Source organism: Electrophorus electricus, chromosome 9, assembly GCF_013358815.1.
Source record: "Electrophorus electricus isolate fEleEle1 chromosome 9, fEleEle1.pri, whole genome shotgun sequence".
NCBI classification, from domain to species: Eukaryota; Metazoa; Chordata; class Actinopteri; order Gymnotiformes; family Gymnotidae; genus Electrophorus; species Electrophorus electricus.
Genome location: NC_049543.1, coordinates 25,891,502 through 25,912,631, shown reverse-complemented (window position 1 = coordinate 25,912,631; position 21,130 = coordinate 25,891,502). Strand labels below are relative to the sequence as shown.

At 45.7% G+C, this 21,130-nt stretch overlaps 1 protein-coding gene across 1 annotated transcript in view; it reads right to left on the bottom strand.

The window, feature by feature from the left end:
* The window catches only part of LOC113589578 (neurexin-2-like), a 590,991-nt gene that overhangs the window by 252,677 nt on the left and 317,184 nt on the right, over positions 1-21,130 (bottom strand). The window contains 1 exon segment of the mRNA XM_035530023.1: positions 18,001-18,027. Within this exon segment, the coding sequence (XP_035385916.1) occupies positions 18,001-18,027 (27 nt within the window).

The following is a 21,130-nucleotide window of genomic DNA, read 5'->3' as shown; positions in this document are numbered from 1 at the left end:
ATAACTGTAGTGAACCCAACAAATTCCTATAACTACTGAACTAATTATGCACCACAATTAAAGATAACATTAGTGAATCTAATTGTCACGGTTGGTCGGCCGGCTAGCAGGAGGGACACAACCACTCCTGTTAGGGATCACACCCCTTACCTGCCATGCTCACAAGGAGTACTGATTGAACTCACCTGTTCGTAATCATGATCTGCTTATTTATATCCAGAGATCCCAAGAGACGGGGCTGCACATTATAGGACCTGATAACTGTGCTCACTCAAAGAGACCTACTGTTTGAGTTTTCTTTAAGTGTTATCATCGCTAGATACTGATGGATAATAAAGAGCGCTTTGCTGCAACCCCGCCTCTCACTTCTTCCGTCCCACAAGCGTCACAGAATGTGCAGCCACCTGGAAGCGAGGTGAGTAGCCCTGACTGGGCTCAACTGCTGACTACCCAGAAGGCGGCAATGGAGCAGCAGAAGCAGGAGATGGGGGAGTTACGCTCGCTTGTCATGCACCTCAGGCAGGTTGTCAATTGCCTGGCTAAAAGTCCTGAACAACAAGCAACTCCTCCCATTACCCCACCTGTACTGGAGGGGATAAAAAGCCTCATCGCTACACCCGAGATGTACAGTGGCGACCCAAGAGGGTTGTGAGGGCTTCATCGTACAGTGTGAGCTTTTCTTTGGATATCAACCCCAACTGCCCGACCACGCCAAGATCGTTTTTGTAATCTCCCGGCTCACGGGGAAAGCGCGTACCTGGGGAGCCGCTCTCATTACTACTGCTTATGAACAATTATGCCGGTTTTATTCAAGAGCTCAAGGCTGTATTTTTTCCATCCAAAAGCTGTGCCTTTGTGGGTACTCCTTACTCCGCCTAAGGCAGGGAATCCAAACAGCAGTAGATTACGCAATGAAATTCTGGATGCTAGCTGCAGGAGCTCGTATGAACGAGTCCGCCTTGGTAGACGCGTTCGTCAATGGACTAAGGGCCGATCTGGCATGTAAACAGGCGGCCACCTCGCTGAATGAGCTGGTTCATCTGGTTCATTACCTATGACCTACAGGAGTGCTGCCGGCAATTCCCGCAAGGGAGACAACAGCGATAGACTGCAGCAGTGGTGGCGCAAGTGGAAGCTCTGGTGGAGCCCATGCAACTAGGTGTGGCCAAGGTAAAAGACAAGCCCAGGAACCAAGAGAAGCGGCGCGGTTCTGTGAGTCATTCTCCAACCCATTTTATGTGCAAATTATCAGTTGCAGTGGCATATCAGGGTCGTCAACTCTCCACGTCGGCAATGGTTGACTCTGGTGCAGTGGGCAATGTCATGGACTGGGGGGTTCACCAAAAGGTTGGGAATAAGAGCCATTACCCTGCCCACTCCATTAAGCATGCAGGCGCTCAACGGGAGACCCATGGGGTCGGGGGTTCATAACACACATTACTCCCCGTGTTCTCCTTGTGACTGAAGGGGAGCATGTGTAGCGTATTGCCTTTACCTCCTTCCTTCCCTCTCTCATCTGATTACGCTAGGGCTCCCATGGCTAAGGGCACACAATGCCCATATACAGTGGATGGAGAATCGTGTCCTTGAGTGGGACCAACATGTGTGAGACTTACGGGCTGTCCTCTGCACCTTCCTGCAGAACCACCTCTACTGCAAACTGGAAAAATGCGAGTTCCAGCTCAAAGAGGTGAGTTTCCTGGGGTATATCATCTGCAACGGCAGTGTATGCATGCAACCGTGCAAGGTGGAGGCAGTAAGGGGCTCGCCTAGGCTGCAAACCCGCAGGGAGCTACAGCGCTTCCTGGGATTTGCTAACGTTTATCGCCGTTTTATTAAATCCTTTAGTACGGTGGCTAGACCTCTTACAGATCTACTCCACGGAACAGTCAAGAGGCTGAGATGGGTACCCGAGGCGGAGAGGTCCTTCTCAGAGCTGAAGGAGGCCTTCTCCCCAGTACTGCAGCAACCGGACCCGGAAAGGCCTTCCGTGGTGGAGGTAGATGCGTCGAACGTGGGGGTAGGAGCTATACTATCCCAACACAATGCCAAAGCAGGACAGCTAAAACCAATTGCCTATTTTTAAAAAAAAACTAAGCCCCGCGCAGAGGAACTATGGCGTGGGAGACCGTGGACTCATCGCCATGAAACTAGCATTTGAGGAACGGAGGCACTGCTAAGAGGGAGCAGGACACCATTTTTTGGTCATCACTGACCACAAAGGAATACCTCCAAAACGCCAGGAGGCTCAATTCCAGGCAAGCCCAGTGGTCGCTGTTTTTCACTAGATTTACCTTCCTTATAGGCCAACAGAGAGGAGCATGAGGACAGATGCTCTCTCTCAGCAACACCACGCAGAGGCCCAGTCTACCAGCATGGATCCAGTACTGTCCAGTCTACCAGCATGGATCCAGTACTGTCCAGTCTACCAGCATGGATCCAGTACTGTCACCCACCTGCTTCCTCGCAACTCTGAGCTGGGACCTGGACGGACAGATAGGCAGCAAATCTGCATCCGCAATGCCCGCCAAACCGCCTTTGTCCCATTCTGCTTCCGTGAAGCCCTTATCATGTGGACACACACCTCCGTGGGGACAGGCCATCCAGGAGCAACCCGCATGGCACAGCTACTGAGTGCTCGCTATTGGTGGCCGGCCATGCACGAAGACATAGTGAGGTATGTGGCGTTTTGCGTCGATTGTGCGCACAGCACGATCCTTCGCACACCACCTGCAGGTAAGCTGCTGCCACTGCCCACACCGATAAGACCCTGGTCTCACCTGGGAAAGGGTGGACTAGCTCTTCCACCACGTCTTTCGGAATTCAGGCTACTGGAGGACATCGTCTTGGACCAGGCCCACAATTCACCTCCAGAGTGTGGAAGGAACTGTTGGGTAAGATGAATATCATGGTTAGCCTGACATCTGGGTACCACTCCCAGGCCAGTGGGCAGGTAGAAAGGGTGAACCAGGAGCTAGGCAAGTTTCTCAGGCTGTACTGCCAGAGGCACCCTGAGACTTGGAGCACCTACTTCCCCTGGGCGGAATATGCCCAGAATTCACTACGGCATGCAGCGACAGGCTTAACACCATTTGAATGTGTGCTAGGGTTCCAGCCCCCGCTATATCCATGGAATTCCCCCACGTCCGACCAGCCAGCGGTAGAGGCGTGGTGTCGGCGCAGCCAGCTAGTGTGGGAGGAGGTCCACCAGAAACTGTGCAGAGCCATAGCAGACTACAAGCAGAAAGTGGATAGGAAGCATGGAGATGCCGCCCCGCTACGAACCTGAACAAAGGTTGTGGGTATCAACAAAGGATGGCTGCGCAGGCTCCATAGGGAAACTCTCCATGAAGTACAGGGGCCCGTACACCATCTCAGAGTGGATTAACAAAGTCACCGCGTTGGGACGCGGGACACGCCGACTCCTGCTAGGGATCACACCCCTTACCTGCCCCGCTCACGATCACCGGAGTACTAATTGAAGTCACCTGTTCATAATCATGATCTGCTTATTTAACCCCCTTATGCGCCAACACCCCCCAGCGGGTCCGCAGGAGGGCCCAAACGAGCATACTCAAATAAATTACTGATAACATCGAATTTTCTTATTTATCAACATAACATTTCTTAGGACTATTACAAGTACCTGCTTACTGATTTTCAGTCGTCTACATGCATCCGTGTTTTTCGGGTAAATTTCCACAACAATGTGCCTGTCCTTTTAAGTGGCCTTTTAAAACATTCTTCCAGTATGAGAACTTCAGATTTTGTCAAAGAAAATTCAATTACCATCAAAACAACTGCGTGACATGTATACAGAGTGTTAGTAAAGTTCTTAAATTGCGTGCTCACTTTTTTGCGTTCAGTTCCTTCGTAAGAAAACCCAAAATATGTAGCCTTTGGTTAACTCTAAATGCACGTTACTAACATAAAAGTGTTCCTGAATAGAGCATTAGACCCCCCTTTTCTATTGATTTCTATTGGCCATTGCAGCGCCATTGTCTTGGAGTGACAGCAATTCTCACCAATGTGTGAAGGGGGAAGGGGAGGGGGTGTATTTACTTCCCAACTGTTTCCAGGGCAAGCTGTGTGCTTGGCAGCTGTTTCATCAAACAGAGGACGCTTAGATTCAAATGTAGACTCTTCACTTGCCTTAGTCATCCCTTTAATGTTTAAAGGTCTACGTACTGTCAACCAGTGCTTCAGTGTTGTTAGCAGATAGCCTAGCGCATGGGTTTGATCGCCAATACTTTTGGACATCATGGAAAGGAAGAGGCTTATTTTAGCTGAAGTTTATGTGTAGTTGTTTGGGTGCTGCTAGCATGGACTAGCTTGGCTGCTAGCATGGACTAGCTTCGATGTTTGCATAGCAAATCACTGGATGTTTCCATTCACTGTTGGAAAAATTCATAATCCTGCTACAAATCATAAGTATACATGAGAAAGTATACTATTTCTTTACAGTATTACAGCATTTACAGTATTTTCCCCAGCATTTACAGTATTAGCTACAGTATTTTCCCCAGCGTTTACAGTATTAGCTACAGTATTTTCCCCAGCATTTACAGTATTTTCCCCAGCATTTACAGTATTAGCTACAGTATTTTCCCCAGCGTTTACAGTATTAGCTACAGTATTTTCCCCAGCATTCACAGTATTAGCTACAGTATTTTCCCCAGCATTTACAGTATTACAGCATTTACAGTATTTTCCCCAGCATTTACAGTATTAGCTACAGTATTTTCCCCTAATGATGTTAACAATGATGTTATGAAGCTAATATTGTTGTGGAACTTACTAAAGTAACTTACTGTGATGTTTTAGCAGAAAGAAACATGCAAACTTGATGTATAGTGATTGATGACTTTGTGCTTTTGGAGAGGTTTTTGGACACTTCGGAGAACTCTAGGAAACTTACTGGAAAACATTATGTAGCTACTTATTCATTTCATGTATATACTCAAAACTGTTCAATTTATTACACAAGACTCTGGTGAATCAGGAAATGTAGTCACATTATACACCATTTTATGTTTTTTTACATTTACTTCTGTATTAGATGAGCTCAAATGGAACCTAAATGATCTACAAATAAGCCTGGATGTAAATGGATGTCTAGTCCCAAGTGTCTACTTAAATTTGAATCCTGAATGATCATTGTGCTATGTGTACAATTTCAGATATCTAGTGTTAAAGTGAACAAGTACAAATCGTTAAAAAATTAGCTTAAAACTGCCGGTGCGCAAGTTTAAACCCACAGATCCCAAGAGACGGGGCTGCACATTATAGGACCTAAGGCGCCAGTCTCGTCTGATAACTGCGCTCACTCAAAGTGACCTGGTGTTTCAGGTTTGTTTCTGTGTCATTGTTGATAGATACAGATGGATAATAAACACTTTGTTGCAACCCCGCCTCTCACTTCCGTGCCGCAAGCGTCACACTAATGAACCCTAATAACTACTGAACTTATTATATCACCACAATTAAAGATGTTAGTGAATCTAATGAACCCTAATAACTACTGAACTAATTATATCACCACAATTAAAGATGTTAGTGAATCTAATGAACCCTAATAACTACTGAACTAATTATATCACCACAATTAAAGATGTTAGTGAATCTAATGAACCCTAATAACTACTGAACTTATTATATCACCACAATTAAAGATGTTAGTGAATCTAATGAACCCTAATAACTACTGAACTTATTATATCACCACAATTAAAGATGTTAGTGAATCTAATGAACCCTAATAACTACTGAACTAATTATGTCACCACAATTAAAGATGTTAGTGAATCTAATGAACCTTTATAACTACTGAATTAATCTCATGATTAATAAGAGAGCAATGATCCTTTATAGTGTGATAACTGATCTTCAGTGTATTTAATCCTGTTGTCACTGCTAAGCACTTGGTGTACACCAGTTCAAATACTTAGCTGCCTACTACGCTTGCATGTCCAGACCCCACGCACAAGATTTTCAACAAGAGAGCTCAGTGAGTCAGAAGATTCAGCTCAACTCCAACACCTACTCAACTCCTTAACTTACATCCTTTGGCATACCCCTGAAACTTCTATATGTTCTCTATATAGTCTCATACATGTGTGAAATATTTTCCAATAAATAAACAAATAAATAAGTAAATAAAATCCCAAATAATACATACAATGTAAATCCTTCGTTTAATGATGAGTCTTGTATAAGCAAACACTGATCTTTTCATTCGCGTTAAGTCAGTCTTTGGTTTCCTGTGTTCCTGTGGTTTCATGGCGCGACTGAGATCTTAACCTTTTTCTCTTATATAGACACTAACCAAGCAACTGCCCGTTTTAAATGCACTCCAAAGTTTTACAAGCACATGTGTATGAAACCAGACGGTATGATCTACAGGATTAAGATTTGGGGACTGAAGGCCAGAGAAACAAAGAAAATATGTCCTGCTGTAAGTGTCCTTCTGCTACAGGATAAACAGCTGCCGTGACGGGATGAACGTGTCCTGCTGTAAGTGTCCTTCTGCTACAGGATAAACAGCTGCCGTGACGGGATGAACGCGTCCTGCTGTAAGTGTCCTTCTGCTACAGGTAAACAGCTCCCATGAAGTGACTAACTTGGTCGGCCACGATGCTTAGGTGAGCCCAACTGTCCAAACGTCCATTTACAGATATCAGAGGACCCAGAGTGTGCCAAGAACACACTCCCCACACCAACACTCCACCTCCACCAGTCTGGACTGGACGGGCTTGTTGAGTCATCCGATTTGTCTTAGCAGGTAATCCATTTTTGCGCTTTTGCTGCATTTCCCTTAGACATCAGTGGCACTCAAAATGGCCATCTGCTGTTACACCCATCTGTGCTAAGGAACGAGTGGGTGTGCGTTCAGACACTTCACTTAGAGCACAGCGCTGTATTTGGCTGCAGTTTGCTTGGCTGTGCGCCGCCTGTACATCAGAACTATTCTTGACATCCTTCTCTGACCACTTTCATTGATGAGTTGTTTACATCTACCGGATGTAAACATGCCATTCTCTGTATACTCTCAACACTGTTGCACAAGCAAAACCCACAAGGTTGGCAGTTTTTTTTTAAGTACTGGCCCCAGCTAGTCTGGCACCAATGATCATGATGGTTTGAAGCCACTCAGACCACATGACTTTCCCATTCCAATATGGATTCACACTCAAACTGATCCATGGAAATTTAATGCTGACCTCTGGGGTCACGTGATTCTATTAAAGTGGCCCCCAGGGTAGGAGGGTGTGCCCTTCTGCACATCAATGGCCAAACTCTTCCTCAGTCTGCTTTAACTGAGAATCACGTGTGACGATACGATGTCAGTTTGCTCAGTGAGCAAATTACAAAATGTAGAACTAATATTGAATTTTTCCTGAAATTGTCAACATTACTCAAATTATTTTAAGCATTTAATCTACGTTTTCCCAATAGGATTATTTTTTAATACAAAGCCACTTACAATTCTGACTGAATACACCTTGAGTAATTGAGGGTTAAGGGTCTTGCTCAGGGGTCCAACAGTAGAAACCTGAACTGGCAACCGTCTGATTACAAGTCAAGCCCCTCAACCACTAGGCAACCACTGCCCAGACTGTAGTAAACTAGACCATATTAACAATGATGTTTGAATTAGTTACAATCCAAACCTGTCAACATTTCTCAGTAACAGCCTTCCTCTTAGTACATGTAAATACCCAGAACTGACAGAGATGGGAAAAGAACAGAAAAAGGGACAAATGGAGAAGACACACACACACACACACACACACACACACACACACGCACACTCACACACACACACACACACACACACTCACACTCACACACACACGCACACTCACACACACACACACACACACACACACACACACACACACACTCACACACACACGTTCCTAATGTTCTTAACCAGGTCATCATGAGGTACAATTACGTAGCTCCCATTCCCTGAATTCCCTGCCGTTCCCTATCCAATATTCTGCATGTTTCTGGAATCCAACAGGGCTTGCGTAATTGGCTGCTCCGAAGTTACCATGGTGCCAGAGGCCATAGGCACATTAGCCAGACTCAGAACGAATGAAGATCCAAGCTCACTGTTGCTGAGCACACATTGGGTGCAGCTGGAGGGAGGGTAGGAGCCACATTGCTTCCCACGATGCCGTGCCCTGGTGGGGGAGCTGGCACAGCGTGGCTCACTCCCATGTACCCCTGGACGGGGGCGAACGGCGTCTCACTCAGGCAGGACGAAGGAGAATGGTAGCTAAGATGGCCAAGTAGCTGGACTATTAGATGCACTTCAGAAGGTCACAGACCCAAAAATCTTGTATACCTTAGCCATTTCCAAGGAAACAGACAGGACGTCACATCTGGACCCTTGGTACCAGATTAATAGGAAGATGAGCTTGTGACTGGCCAGGGCTGAGACTGAAGTGAAAGGTTTCAGGACCTGTGTAAGCACGTGCCGAGGTGTTATCAGATTGCCAGTATCGGCTTCTAACCCACTAACCTGCTCTAACACACCTACCATCAGCTATGCAGAATGATGGCGATGGGAAACAGCACCACTGTGTGGCAGGGGACCTCGTATTTTGGACCATTTTAGCATTAGCAACACAAAATAAACACAAATAAAAAAATATATAGTATATCCGCTCATGTTAACTGGTGGCCAAACACAATACCAAAGCAGCAACATCCACAGCTTGTGCCAGCTGATCCTCTGAGAGGTACCTCGGAGCAATATATTTCACATTAGGAGTATGTACTTTATGCATTAACATTTTAATGTATTCTGAATCCAAGAATTGCATAAGCACCACAGGGGATATTGTAAATACAGTATGCTAATGAAATGTAAATGACCTCAGACCATGCATGAGAGGAAATAACACGAAACAGCACAGTGTTTTGAAGATCTGTGTTTTATATTTGATGTGTTTTATTTTGGAGTGCACAGGACACAGAGGTCCCCTTTCCTCCTTTTCCAATTACACAAATAGAACAGGTAAGGAACACCCTCCTCGAACCCAATGAACAAACCTGGAGTAGTAGTGCTATTATTATACATGATTTGAATTATGAGCATGAGTTTTTCATTAGCTGTAAATTTATGGATGATGTGTGTCTGAATTGTAAAAGGAGGTTGATTGTGTTTGCGTGTTTAATTTGAAAGGCAGGGTGTAATTATACTGGTCAACAGGGCCAGTTATGCTCAGCACTTAACACAAAGTGGGTTTCCCAGTGATCCAATTAAACTGCTCGCTAACTCTCTCTCTCTCTCTCCCTCTCTCCACATACTCTCTCTTGCTCGCTCTCTGAGTAAATTAATACACTCAGTTTACAAGATTAAACAGTGGGGATGAGAGGCAGTGGTGTTTGAAGGTGACGAGAGGTGACAAGTATGTGTGGGCATACTGGAACACAGGCTAGGGTTAGGGTTAGACTACAGACCTGACGAGTGGGGATACTGGAACACAGACTAGGGTTAGGGTTAGACTACAGACCTGACGAGTATCCCCAGTCCAGTATCCCCACTCGTCAGGTCTGTAGTCTAACCCTAACCCTAGCCTGTGTTCCAGTATCCCCACTCGTCAGGTCTGTAGTCTAACCCTAACCCTAGTCTGTGTTCCAGTATCCCCACTCGTCAGGTCTGTAGTCTAACCCTAGCCTGTGTTCCAGTATCCCCACTCGTCAGGTCTGTAGTCTAACCCTAACCCTAGTCTGTGTTCCAGTATCCCCACTCGTCAGGTCTGTAGTCTAACCCTAACCCTAGCCTGTGTTCCAGTATCCCCACTCGTCAGGTCTGTAGTCTAACCCTAGCCTGTGTTCCAGTATCCCCACTCGTCAGGTCTGTAGTCTAACCCTAACCCTAGCCTGTGTTCCAGTATCTCCACTTGTCACAGGTGCATGAGACAGGTGTGTGAGTCTACACTTGAGTAACTGCATAACAAACAGTCCCCAACTATAATCCCCATCTATAATCCCAACTACAATCCCCATCTATAATCCCAACTATAATACCCATCTATAACCCTCATGTATAATCCCCAACTATAATCCCCATTTATAATCCTCATCTATAATCCCAAACTATAATCCCCAACTATAATCCCATCTATAATACTTATCTATAATCCCCACCTAGAATCCTCATCTATAATCCCTATCTTTAACATGGGAAAGATCTCTCTCTCCCGCATACACTCTCTCCCTCTCATTCACACTCTAGTCCTCTCTCTCTCTCTCTTCCTCCCTGTTTTAGTTCTATTTCTCTATCTCCCTCCCCCTCTCTCTCTACAGTAAAATGCTGTGTTCGCACTATATGGGTTTACAGAAGCAGATGGGCTATATTAGGGTCGCGTATCACCACACACACACACACACACACACACACACACAAATACAGACACACACAGACACTCACACAAACAGATGGCATGCATCAGACCACAGCTGAAATGAATTAACACCATTTCGCTCTCTTCCCTCCATTACTTTGTCTCTCTATCCCTCCCTCCCTCGGTCTCAACACTGTCTCTGTTTAGTACAATAATCCCTGAACACCTCTCATCCTGCACCTAATTCATCGCCTGAGATGATCCATCAAACAAAGCTTTCGTGAGCATCTGATGGGGAAAGCCAGGTGTGTCGGACAGAACTCACACCAAAACGTGACAGGAGGCTACATCTCCCAGTGGAAGGCTGGAACTACATTCTGCACGAAACATTTCCCAAGATTTCACAAGTCAGTGAACAGATTTCCTGGAGTGAGGCTGGTACTAAACTATAAATGAGGGCCCAAATGTAGGGTTGGGATATAGAATATCTCCAGGGGAGTGCTTGGAACTATGTGCCTTAAATGTGATGATAAACATCTCCTACTACTCCTAAACTATAAACACATCTCCTACTACTCCTAAACTATAAACACATCTCCTACTGCTCCTAAACTATAGACACATCTCCTACTACTCCTAAACTATAAACACATCTCCTACTGCTCCTAAACTATACACATCTCCTACTATCCTAAACTAAAAACACATCTCCTACTACTCCTAAACTATAAACACATCTCCTACTGCTCCTAATCTATACACATCTCCTACTATCCTAAACTAAAAACACATCTCCTACTACTCCTAAACTATAAACACATCTCCTACTGCTCCTAAACTATAGACACATCTCCTACTACTCCTAAACTATAAACACATCTCCTACTACTCCTAATCTATACACATCTCCTACTATCCTAAACTAAAAACACATCTCCTACTACTCCTAAACTATAAACACATCTCCTACTGCTCCTAAACTATAAACACATCTCCTACTACTCCTAAACTATAAACACATCTCCTACTATCTTAAACTATAGACACATTTCCTACTATCCTAAACTATAAACACATCTCCTACTACTCCTAGACTATAGACACATCTCCTATTACTCCTAAACTATAGACACATCTCCTACTACTCCTAAACTATAGACACATCTCCTATTACTCCTAAACTATAGACACATCTCCTACTACTCCTAAACTAAAGACACATCTCCTACTACTCCTAAACTATAGACACATCTCCTACTACTCCTAAACTATAAACACATCTCCTATTACTCCTAAACTATAAACACAAAAAACATGAATTATGTTACAATGATCTGGCCATTCCAAGAGACTAATCTGATGTAAAATTCTCTTCTCTGTTGCACACCACCCATCTCCAATCCCTTGTTTGTTTGTTTTTTCGTGCGTGTGTGTGTGTGTGTGAGTGTGATTTTAATCAGTGCGTCATTCAGCCTTCACACATGGTTACTCACACATGGTTACTCACTTCTTGGGTACCAGGCCCGAACTGGGTTGTGTGTGTGTGTGTGTGTAGATAATGTAATACAATGTAGATATATAATGTGAGTTTGTGTTTTCTGCAGTGAAGATTTAGGGAGAGTATCAAACTGGCATTCACTACATTCGCTGGTGACATGCAGTATCACATTAACACACATTCACAATAGATGGCTATGGCAGAACACTGAAGAGTTATTAATTTCTTATATAAAGAGGACAACAGTACATAGACCTACTATGGCAAATACAGTCTATCAACTGTGTGTGTGTGTGTGTGTGTGTGTGTGTGTGTGTGTGAGATGATTAGAACTTACGTAGACCTACTATGGCAAATACAGTCTATCAACTGTGTGTGTGTGTGTGTGTGTGTGTGTGTGTGTGTGTGTGTGTGTGTATGAGATGATTAGAACTGTGTGAGATAATGAAGTCCAAATAGCATTTGATGTTAATCCAGTGTGATGTTTTTTCATGTCTTATATCTGCTATCTGAAGGGGTTTCACTGATGTAGAGAGGGATGAGGGCAGAACCCACACAATGTGAAGACAGATGAAGAAGATCCACTCTCTCTCTCTCTCTCTCTCTCTCTCTCTCTCTCTCTCTCTCTCTCTCTCTCTCTCACACACTCACTATCACTCTCTCTCTCTCTCTCTCTCTCTCTGTCTCTCTCTCTCACACACTCACTATCACTCTCTCTCTCTCTCTCTCTCACACACACTCACTATCACTCTCTCTCTCACACACTCACTATCACTCTCTCTCTCTCACACACACTCACTATCACTCTCTCTCTCTCACACACACTCACTATCACTCTCTCTCTCTTTCTCTCTCTCTCTCTCACACACACACTCACTATCACTCTCTCTCTCTCTGTCTCTCTCACACACTCACTATCACTCTCTCTCTCTCTCTCTCACACACACTCACTATCACTCTCTCTCTCTCTTTCTCTCTCTCTCTCTCTCTCTCTCTCTCACACACACTCACTATCACTCTCTCTCGCTCTTTCTCTCTCTCTCTCTCTCAGTCAAAATAGTTTTACTGGCGTGAAGTACAATGTTCCTAAAGCAATGGAAGTTCATTTTCAGAAAATTAATTAATAAAAGTAACTTCAGCAAAGAATAATTGCAATACAAGCAGAATCACCACCACCACTACTACTATTACTACCACTAATAATAACAGAACATAGAGAAGACAGTTATTGTGCAGACACTGTTGCGATGAACTCCTGCAATATCAAAATTTTGCTTCTAAAGTGGCACACACCCTTCAAGTAAGGGAAGGCTGTCTGGTCAACCGTCCTGACCAATCCATCAGCACTTAGGGGGAAAATAAACAAATAAAAGACAAAATTTTAAATAATACAAACAAGCTAATCTGCTAGTGTGTCTGAAGATTACGGCCATCCAACATTCACGCCGTTAAGCATTTTGAAACAGTAATGATTTTGATTTCCATGGAGACCGGAACCATGCAAGGACGTGGAGTTCTTGTAAGGTGTAAGAATGCTCAGGTAAAGACACAAGGAAGAAACCATAGAAGAAAAACCCTGACACTCCGTATGCAGACTTTATCCAGATAAATAACACGAGAATCTCTCTCTCTATCTATCTTTGTCTCTCTCTCTCTCTCTCTCTTATGCACTCATCTGGAGCTTCCTCACTTCTTCAGTTAATCACTCCATCCGCACAAAGAGCACACAGAAGTCCCCTCTGACTCCTGAAGTGAGAAATGCTGCAGTCTGTCCAAGCCACTTAAACTGGGAATCAACATGCAATAAGAGTCACATAAAGAGGCAAAGGAAAAAATACCATCTGTTACAAAACTGAGAAAAACACACACACACACACACACACACACACACACACACACACACACACACACACACACACACACACACTCACTCACCCTAAATACCCTTAATAACACATTTCACACCACAGGTCAGCCCTGGCCACCTGCCTTAGATCAGAACGTCTGAGGTCAGGACCTCTGAGATCAGATCAGCAGAAGGGTTCCCCTCACTGGCAAAGTTGCTCCTTATATACAAACACTATCACACTCTGACACTAGCCTATCACTTCAGATGTTGATGTGTGTTAGTGTGCATGAGCGCATATGTATGTGTGTGAGTGTGCAGGCGCGTGCACGCACACGTGTGTTTGTGCGTGCATGAGGAACATGCGAGTGTGCGTGCACGTGGATGTGTGTGTGTGTGTGTGTGTGTGTGCGTGTGCATGCACGTACATATTCATGCATGCGTGTCAGGGTTGTGTCGATAACAGAGCCAGACTGGTGAAGGTTGAGATAACCAAACAAGAATGAGTGAGATTAGCTGGATTGGAACTGCAGATGAGAGATGAGGTCTGACTACCCTCATTGCTCACACCCTCGCCTGGACCTCTGCATCTCCAGGGCTTTTCCAGTCCTGATCTGTCCTGATTGTCTGTCTGTCTTTCGACCCCCTGGCTGGTGTTCCCTGCCTCTCCTCCAGAATGGTCTACACATGCAGTTCAACACTGTCTGCTTGGGAAGGTTTATTGACATGCTAATCAAAATGATTCAGAGTTTCTTGTTCTCATCTCATTCTCACATGCAAGATTTCCCTGACTGGGCAAAGTGTTAGATTCAGGAACTGAACTCTCCAGGAATGCAGATCTCCAGGAACAGGGTTGGTGACCCCTACATTGTACACTGAAGCAATGCTTGGACATTTCTAAATGCAACAGAAAAAAAGACTGCACACGATGAGGTCGACGTCTTTAATAATAGTCTAAATTATTTCTTTAAAGAACTGGATTGCCTGTAGTATCTCTGCTCACATCACATTAATGTTCCACACACTTGTTCAAGCCGCTGATCCGTATGTGTTCAGATGCTATATAGACGATAAAGGTAAACCTTCTGACACAAGCTCAGAGCTCCACAGCTCACAGCAGCCATTTAGACCACAGTAACTTCAGCCTCCTTCTTCTGCTGTGTTTAGAAAATATCAGAGTGCTGACTGAAGGCACTCGGAGAACCGGCCAGAAGGAAGAAGCTGCACCAGCACCAGTGTAATCTATCACGTCTCCCCACATCCTGCCACGCCCTCCCACATCCTGCCACGCCCTCCCACATCCTGCTAGTTCAGGACAACTGGTTCCAGTAGTTCTCTCACACACAGATAGGAGCTCGTGAAGAGGAGCATGAACTGATGAAGGACAATGAAGTGAAAGAGAGAGAGAGAGAGAGAGAGAGAGAGAGAGAGAGGAGGGAGAATGAGAGAGAGAGAGAGAGAGAGAGAGAGAGAGAGAACAAGGGAGAATGAGAGAGAGAGAGAGAGAGAGAGAGAGAGAGAGAGAGAGAGGAGGGAGAATGAGAGAGAGTGGTAGATGAAAGCACTTTAAGCATGAGGCCAGATCTTAATCACTACCACTGTTAATGACTTTTGCTGAACTTTTCCCTCTCTCTCCCACCTCAACATTTGTCTTAGAGGTGTGTGTGTATGTATGTTCTCTGCTGTCCAAAATTGCGGTGCTTTTTCCTTCTTTCTGTCATTGCAGTGCAGGTAGTAATGTCAGTAAGACCTGAATTCATGACCATCTCATCTCATCTCATCTCATTTCATCTCATGTCATCTCATCTTCTCCATTTAGGTTATTCAGGGTGATGGTCACAGTAAGGTAAGCAGAGAAGCCCAGGTGTCTCTGTCCCTAGTCCAGGTGTCTCTGTCCCTAGTCCAGGTGTCTCTGTCCCTAACCCAGGTGTCTCTGTCCCTAGTCCAGGTGTCTCTGTCCCTAGTCCAGGTGTCTCTGTCCCTAACCCAGGGGTCTCTGTCCTTAATCAAAGTGTCTCTGTCCTTAGTCCAAGGGTCTCTGTCCCTAACCCAGGGGTCTCTGTCCTTAGTCAAGGTGTCTCTGTCCCTAGTCCAGGTGTGATCCATCTATAGTTTATAGGTGTGATCCATCTATAGTTTATAGTTATGATCCATCTATATCTTCTAGGTGTGATCCCTCTATAGTTTATAAGTGTGATCCCTCTATAGTTTATAAGGGTGATACATCTTTAGTTTATAAACTAACTCCAACCCTAATCGTAATCCTGACCCTGACCCTAACCCTAACGCTAATCCTAACCTTAACCCTAATGCTAATCCTAACCCTAATCCTAACCAGCGTGAGTGGTCATATGTTAGCAGTGACATTACTCCTTTCTCCATAGCCTGCTATAATCCCCAAAACACTGTCACTTTCTCTCTCTCTGTCTCCCACGCATTCTCTCACACACACACACACACACTTTCAAATTTCAAATCTGACTTAAAAATGCACCAATTATGCATTCCTTTGAAAAGTGCACGTTTCAAAATAATTCTTTATGAAGTCAGTTCTGTTTAATGTCTTGTACGAGGTGGTCGTGTTCGGATGTGAGACCCGAATGTCCCCTGAGAGGAAGATTATTCGGGTGTCCAAACAACGCTCTTGCTCCCAGATATCAAATCACACAGATACACAGAGCTAATCTGACGAGATTGTTTTAAACACCTTTAGACGGACATAAAAGAAGGTGTTTGTGAAAGGCATGGTCCACACCATGAAATGGACGAAATGGACAACTGGTACATTCATGGCCACAAAAAAGGAAATTTTGCTGAAAAGATGTTTCATGACTGAAAGGGCTTCCAACAAGGGAGAATGTCCTTTCATCCTTGGAGTACTGAACTACAGGGACGGAAACAGTAGGGAGGTGGGGAGGTGGGGCGGAGACAGTGGGGAGTGGGGCGGAGACAGTGGGGAGTGGGGCGGAGACACTGGGGAGGTGGGGCGGAGACAGTGGGGAGGTGGGGCGGAGACAGTGGGGAGGTGGGGCGGAGACAGTGGGGAGGTGGGGCGGAGACAGTGGAGAGTGGGGCGGAGACACTGGGGAGGTGGGGCGGAGACAGTGGGGAGGTGGGGCGGAGACAGTGGGGAGGTGGGGAGTGGGGCGGAGACAGTGGGGAGGTGGGGCGGAGACAGTGGGGAGGTGGGGAGTGGGCGGAGACAGTGGGGAGGTGGGGAGTGGGCGGAGACAGTGGGGAGGTGGGGAGTGGGCGGAGACAGTGGGGAGGTGGGGAGTGGGCGGAGACAGTGGGGAGGTGGGGAGTGGGCAGAGACAGTGGGGAGGTGGGGAGTGGGCGGAGACAGTGGGGAGGTGGGGAGTGGGCGGAGACAGTGGGGAGGTGGGGAGTGGGCGGAGACAGTGGGGAGGTGGGGAGTGGGCAGAGACAGTGGGGAGGTGGGGAGTGGGCGGAGACAGTGGGGAGGGGGCCACACTCTCAGTAACCCCAAATGTTACTATATAAAGTTCATACATCACAAACCATAACTAATGAACTGCACCAGGAGATGCACTCAAGAACTAAACCTGTAGTATTCCAAGCACTAATACTGATGCAGTTTAGTATTCCATCACACAACAGTGTTTGTTTAATGTTTTCAGGTCTCAGTTGCAGGTCTCTGTGATGCAGATTCAGCCTGCGTGGTCTCATAATCTCAATTATATTCTGTTATATTCTCATAATCTGTGTTATAGTCTGTTATATTCTCATATTCTGAGTGCCACCTACTGGCCAATTGCTGGTATTACTGCGCATTCATCTAGAAGCTTACATATAAAATGCTGAGTGTTCAGATAATGTTATACAAAACAACAAACGTATATTCACGTAAACACAAATAGGCACACACACACACACACACACACATATATTAATGTCAGTGGTGTGGGTGAGTGTGTGTGTGTATGCAAAAGGTGTGAGAGGGGGGTGTGTGTGTGTGTGTGTTCATGCGCGTGCATGTGCGTGTAAAAGGTGTGAGAGGTATGTGCGTGTGTAAAAGGTGTGAAAGGTCTGTGTGTGTGTGTGTGTGTGTGTGTGTGTGTAAAATGTGTGAGAGGTGTGTCTGTGTGTGTGTGTGTGTGTGAGTGTGTAAAAATGACCCATTTTGGATGCAGTGATAATTGGAACACATTTGAGGACCCAGGCGTGAGAAAAGAATGAGGAGAGAGAAGGAGAGAGAGAAGAGAGAGAAACAGTTGAAAAGAGAGATAAAAAGAAAGATTTCTAATGTGTTTATAATACACAGAATCACTTACTGAGGTTACAGTCTATCCTGATACAATCTGGCGGGAGAGAGAGTGAGATGGTGAGAGCGCATCGAAGAGAGAGCAAAGGGAGAGGAAAAGAGAAAGAAAAACAAGCAAGAAAAGAGAAAGACAGAAAGAAAGACAACATTTTACATCCTTCAAGGTTCATTCTGCAGACATGGTGGTTTGCTGAGTGCACCACTACCCGGGGACATGTTGCGAGTCAGTGTCAACCTTTCACCGTTGCCCTCGGTTACCAGCTCACTCTGAGCTCTGCCTGGCACGACCCTGCGGGGCCACGCTGAACTCCAGAAGCCTAGCCCACCTTTCTGGTGTTCAGGAACAAGCCGGAAGAGTGAGAGAGTAGTGTGAGAGAGCGTGTGAGAGTGAGAGGGAGACAATGAGAGTGATAGACTGAGAGTAACAGAGTGAGAGACAGAGTGAGAGGGAGAGAGTGAGAGAGCATGAGAGAGGGAGGTGTAGATGGAGCTCTGCTATTAGATGTAATATGTGCAGTTTCAAATTTGTGATTTAGTTTTTAGTTTTAGGTTTTTGTCTTAGTCTCCTTCAAAAATCCCAACTCAAAGAATTAAACACTCAAAGAATTAAACACTCAAAGAATTAAACACACTGTGATTTTTGTTTTTTGGGTTTGTAGTCTCATCATAATCCCACAGGTGGGTCTGTGAGTCTGTGGGTCTGTGATGTGAGGTGTGTGTGTTTGTGATGAGAGGTGTGTGTGTCTGTGGGTCTTTGTTGAGGGGTGTGTGTGTGTTTGTGTGTGTATGTGTCTGTGGGTCTGTGTTGAGGGGTGTGTGTGTGTGTGTGGGTGGGTCTTTGATCAGGGGTGTGTGTGTTTGTGATGAGAGGTGTGTGTGTCTGTGGGTCTGTGTTGAGAGGTTTGTGTGTCTGTGGGTCTGTGTTGAGGGGTGTGTGTGTGCGTGTGTGTCTGTGGGTCTGTGATGAGAGGTTTGTGTGTCTGTGGGCCTATGTTGAGAGGTTTATGTGTCTGTGTGTCTGTGTTGAGGGGTGTGTGTGTGTGTCTGTGGGTCTGTAATGAGAGGTTTGTGTGTCTGTGGGTCTGTGTTGAGAGGTTTGTGTGTCTGTGTTGAGGGGTGTGTGTGTATGTGTGTGTGTGTGTGTGTGTGTATGTGTGGGGGTCTTTGATCAGGGGTGTGTGTGTTTGTGATGAGAGGTTTGTGTGTCTGTGTGTCTGTGTTGAGGGGTGTTTGTGTGTGTGTCTGTGGGTCTGTAATGAGAGGTTTGTGTGTGTGTGGGTCTGTGTTGAGAGGTTTGTGTGTCTGTGTTGAGGGGTGTGTGTGTATGTGTGTGTGTGTGTGGGGGGGTCTTTGATCAGGGGTGTGTGTGTTTGTGATGAGAGGTGTGTCTGTCTGTGGGTCTGTGTTGAGAGGTTTGTATGTCTGTGTTTCTGTGTTGAGGGGTGTGTGTGTGTGTGTGTGTGTGTGTGTCTGTCTGTGGGTCTGTGTTGAGAGGTTTGTATGTCTGTGTTTCTGTGTTGAGGGGTGTGTGTGTGTGTGTTTGTGTGTGTCTGTGGGTCTGTGTTGAGAGGTTTGTGTGTCTGTGGGTCTGTGTTGAGGGGTGTGTGTGTGTGTGTGTGTGTGTGTCTGTGGGTCTGTGTTGAGAGGTTTGTGTGTCTGTGTTTCTGTGTTGAGGGGTGTGTGTGTGTGTGTGTTGAGGGGTGTGTGTGTGTGTGTGTGTGTGTGTCTGTGGGTCTGTGTTGAGAGGTTTGTGTGTCTGTGTTTCTGTGTTGAGGGGTGTGTGTGTGTGTGTCTGTCTGTGGGTCTGTGTTGAGAGGTTTGTATGTCTGTGTTTCTGTGTTGAGGGGTGTGTGTGTGTGTGTGTCTGTGGGTCTGTGTTGAGAGGTTTGTATGTCTGTGTTTCTGTGTTGAGGGGTGTGTGTGTGTGTGTGTGTGTGTGTGTGTGTGTGTGTGTGTGTGTGTCTGTCTGTGGGTCTGTGTTGAGAGGTTTGTATGTCTGTGTTTCTGTGTTGAGGGGTGTGTGTGTGTGTGTTTGTGTGTGTCTGTGGGTCTGTGTTGAGAGGTTTGTGTGTCTGTGGGTCTGTGTTGAGGGGTGTGTGTGTGTGTGTGTGTGTGTGTGTCTGTGGGTCTGTGTTGAGAGGTTTGTGTGTCTGTGGGTCTGTGTTGAGAGGTTTGTGTGTCTGTGTTGAGGGGTGTGTGTGTGTGTGTGTCTGTGGGTCTGTGTTGAGAGGTTTGTATGTCTGTGTTTCTGTGTTGAGGGGTGTGTGTGTGTGTGTGTGTGTGTCTGTCTGTGGGTCTGTGTTGAGAGGTTTGTATGTCTGTGTTTCTGTGTTGAGGGGTGTGTGTGTGTGTGTGTGTGTGTGTGTGTGTGTCTGTCTGTGGGTCTGTGTTGAGAGGTTTGTATGTCTGTGTTTCTGTGTTGAGGGGTGTGTGTGTGTGTGTGTGTGTGTGTGTGTGTGTGTGTGTGTGTGTCTGTGGGTCTGTGTTGAGAGGTTTGTGTGTCTGTGGGTCTGTGTTGAAAGGTGAGAGGTGTGTGTGTGTGTGGGGCCTGACAGAGAGGCGTGGCCTGCTGTGTGGAGCTCAGACAGAGACTCAGGTAAGACTCAGGTAAGACTCAGGTAAGACTCAGGTAAGGGTGACCTGCACACACCTGTGAGGAATGCAGCCTGCAACATACGCAACATTCATACTCAAATCCTTTATACACTTTATTTATTTTACGCTTTAGGTTTTATTCATATTAATTGATTGCTTACTTATTGATCTATACTAGATGTATATGGCACATTTCACCCTTCTTAATTCATGTAGCATATTTAATCCAATTTGATTTTGTTCAGGGTAATCTGTCCATATCTTTGTCATATTAAGAGAGGGGTTGTCTCCCTCACACCTTATGCATGAGCTTGAGCTCAGCCAAATTAGAAATGACACCAATTGCTGTATATTCAGCTCCCATGGTGAGCACCGGTTCCTCTGTCTCCCTCTGGTGGCCCCAGCCTGTATGTGCAGGCTGCAGTGGCTGAGGCGTGGTCTCGAGCTGTCAACCGCTACGGAGTAGTGAAAGCAAACAGCCAGGAACCAGGCCCACGTGGGGGTTTGAAACAGGGTGATTATTTAGCATCATATTCCCCTCTGTG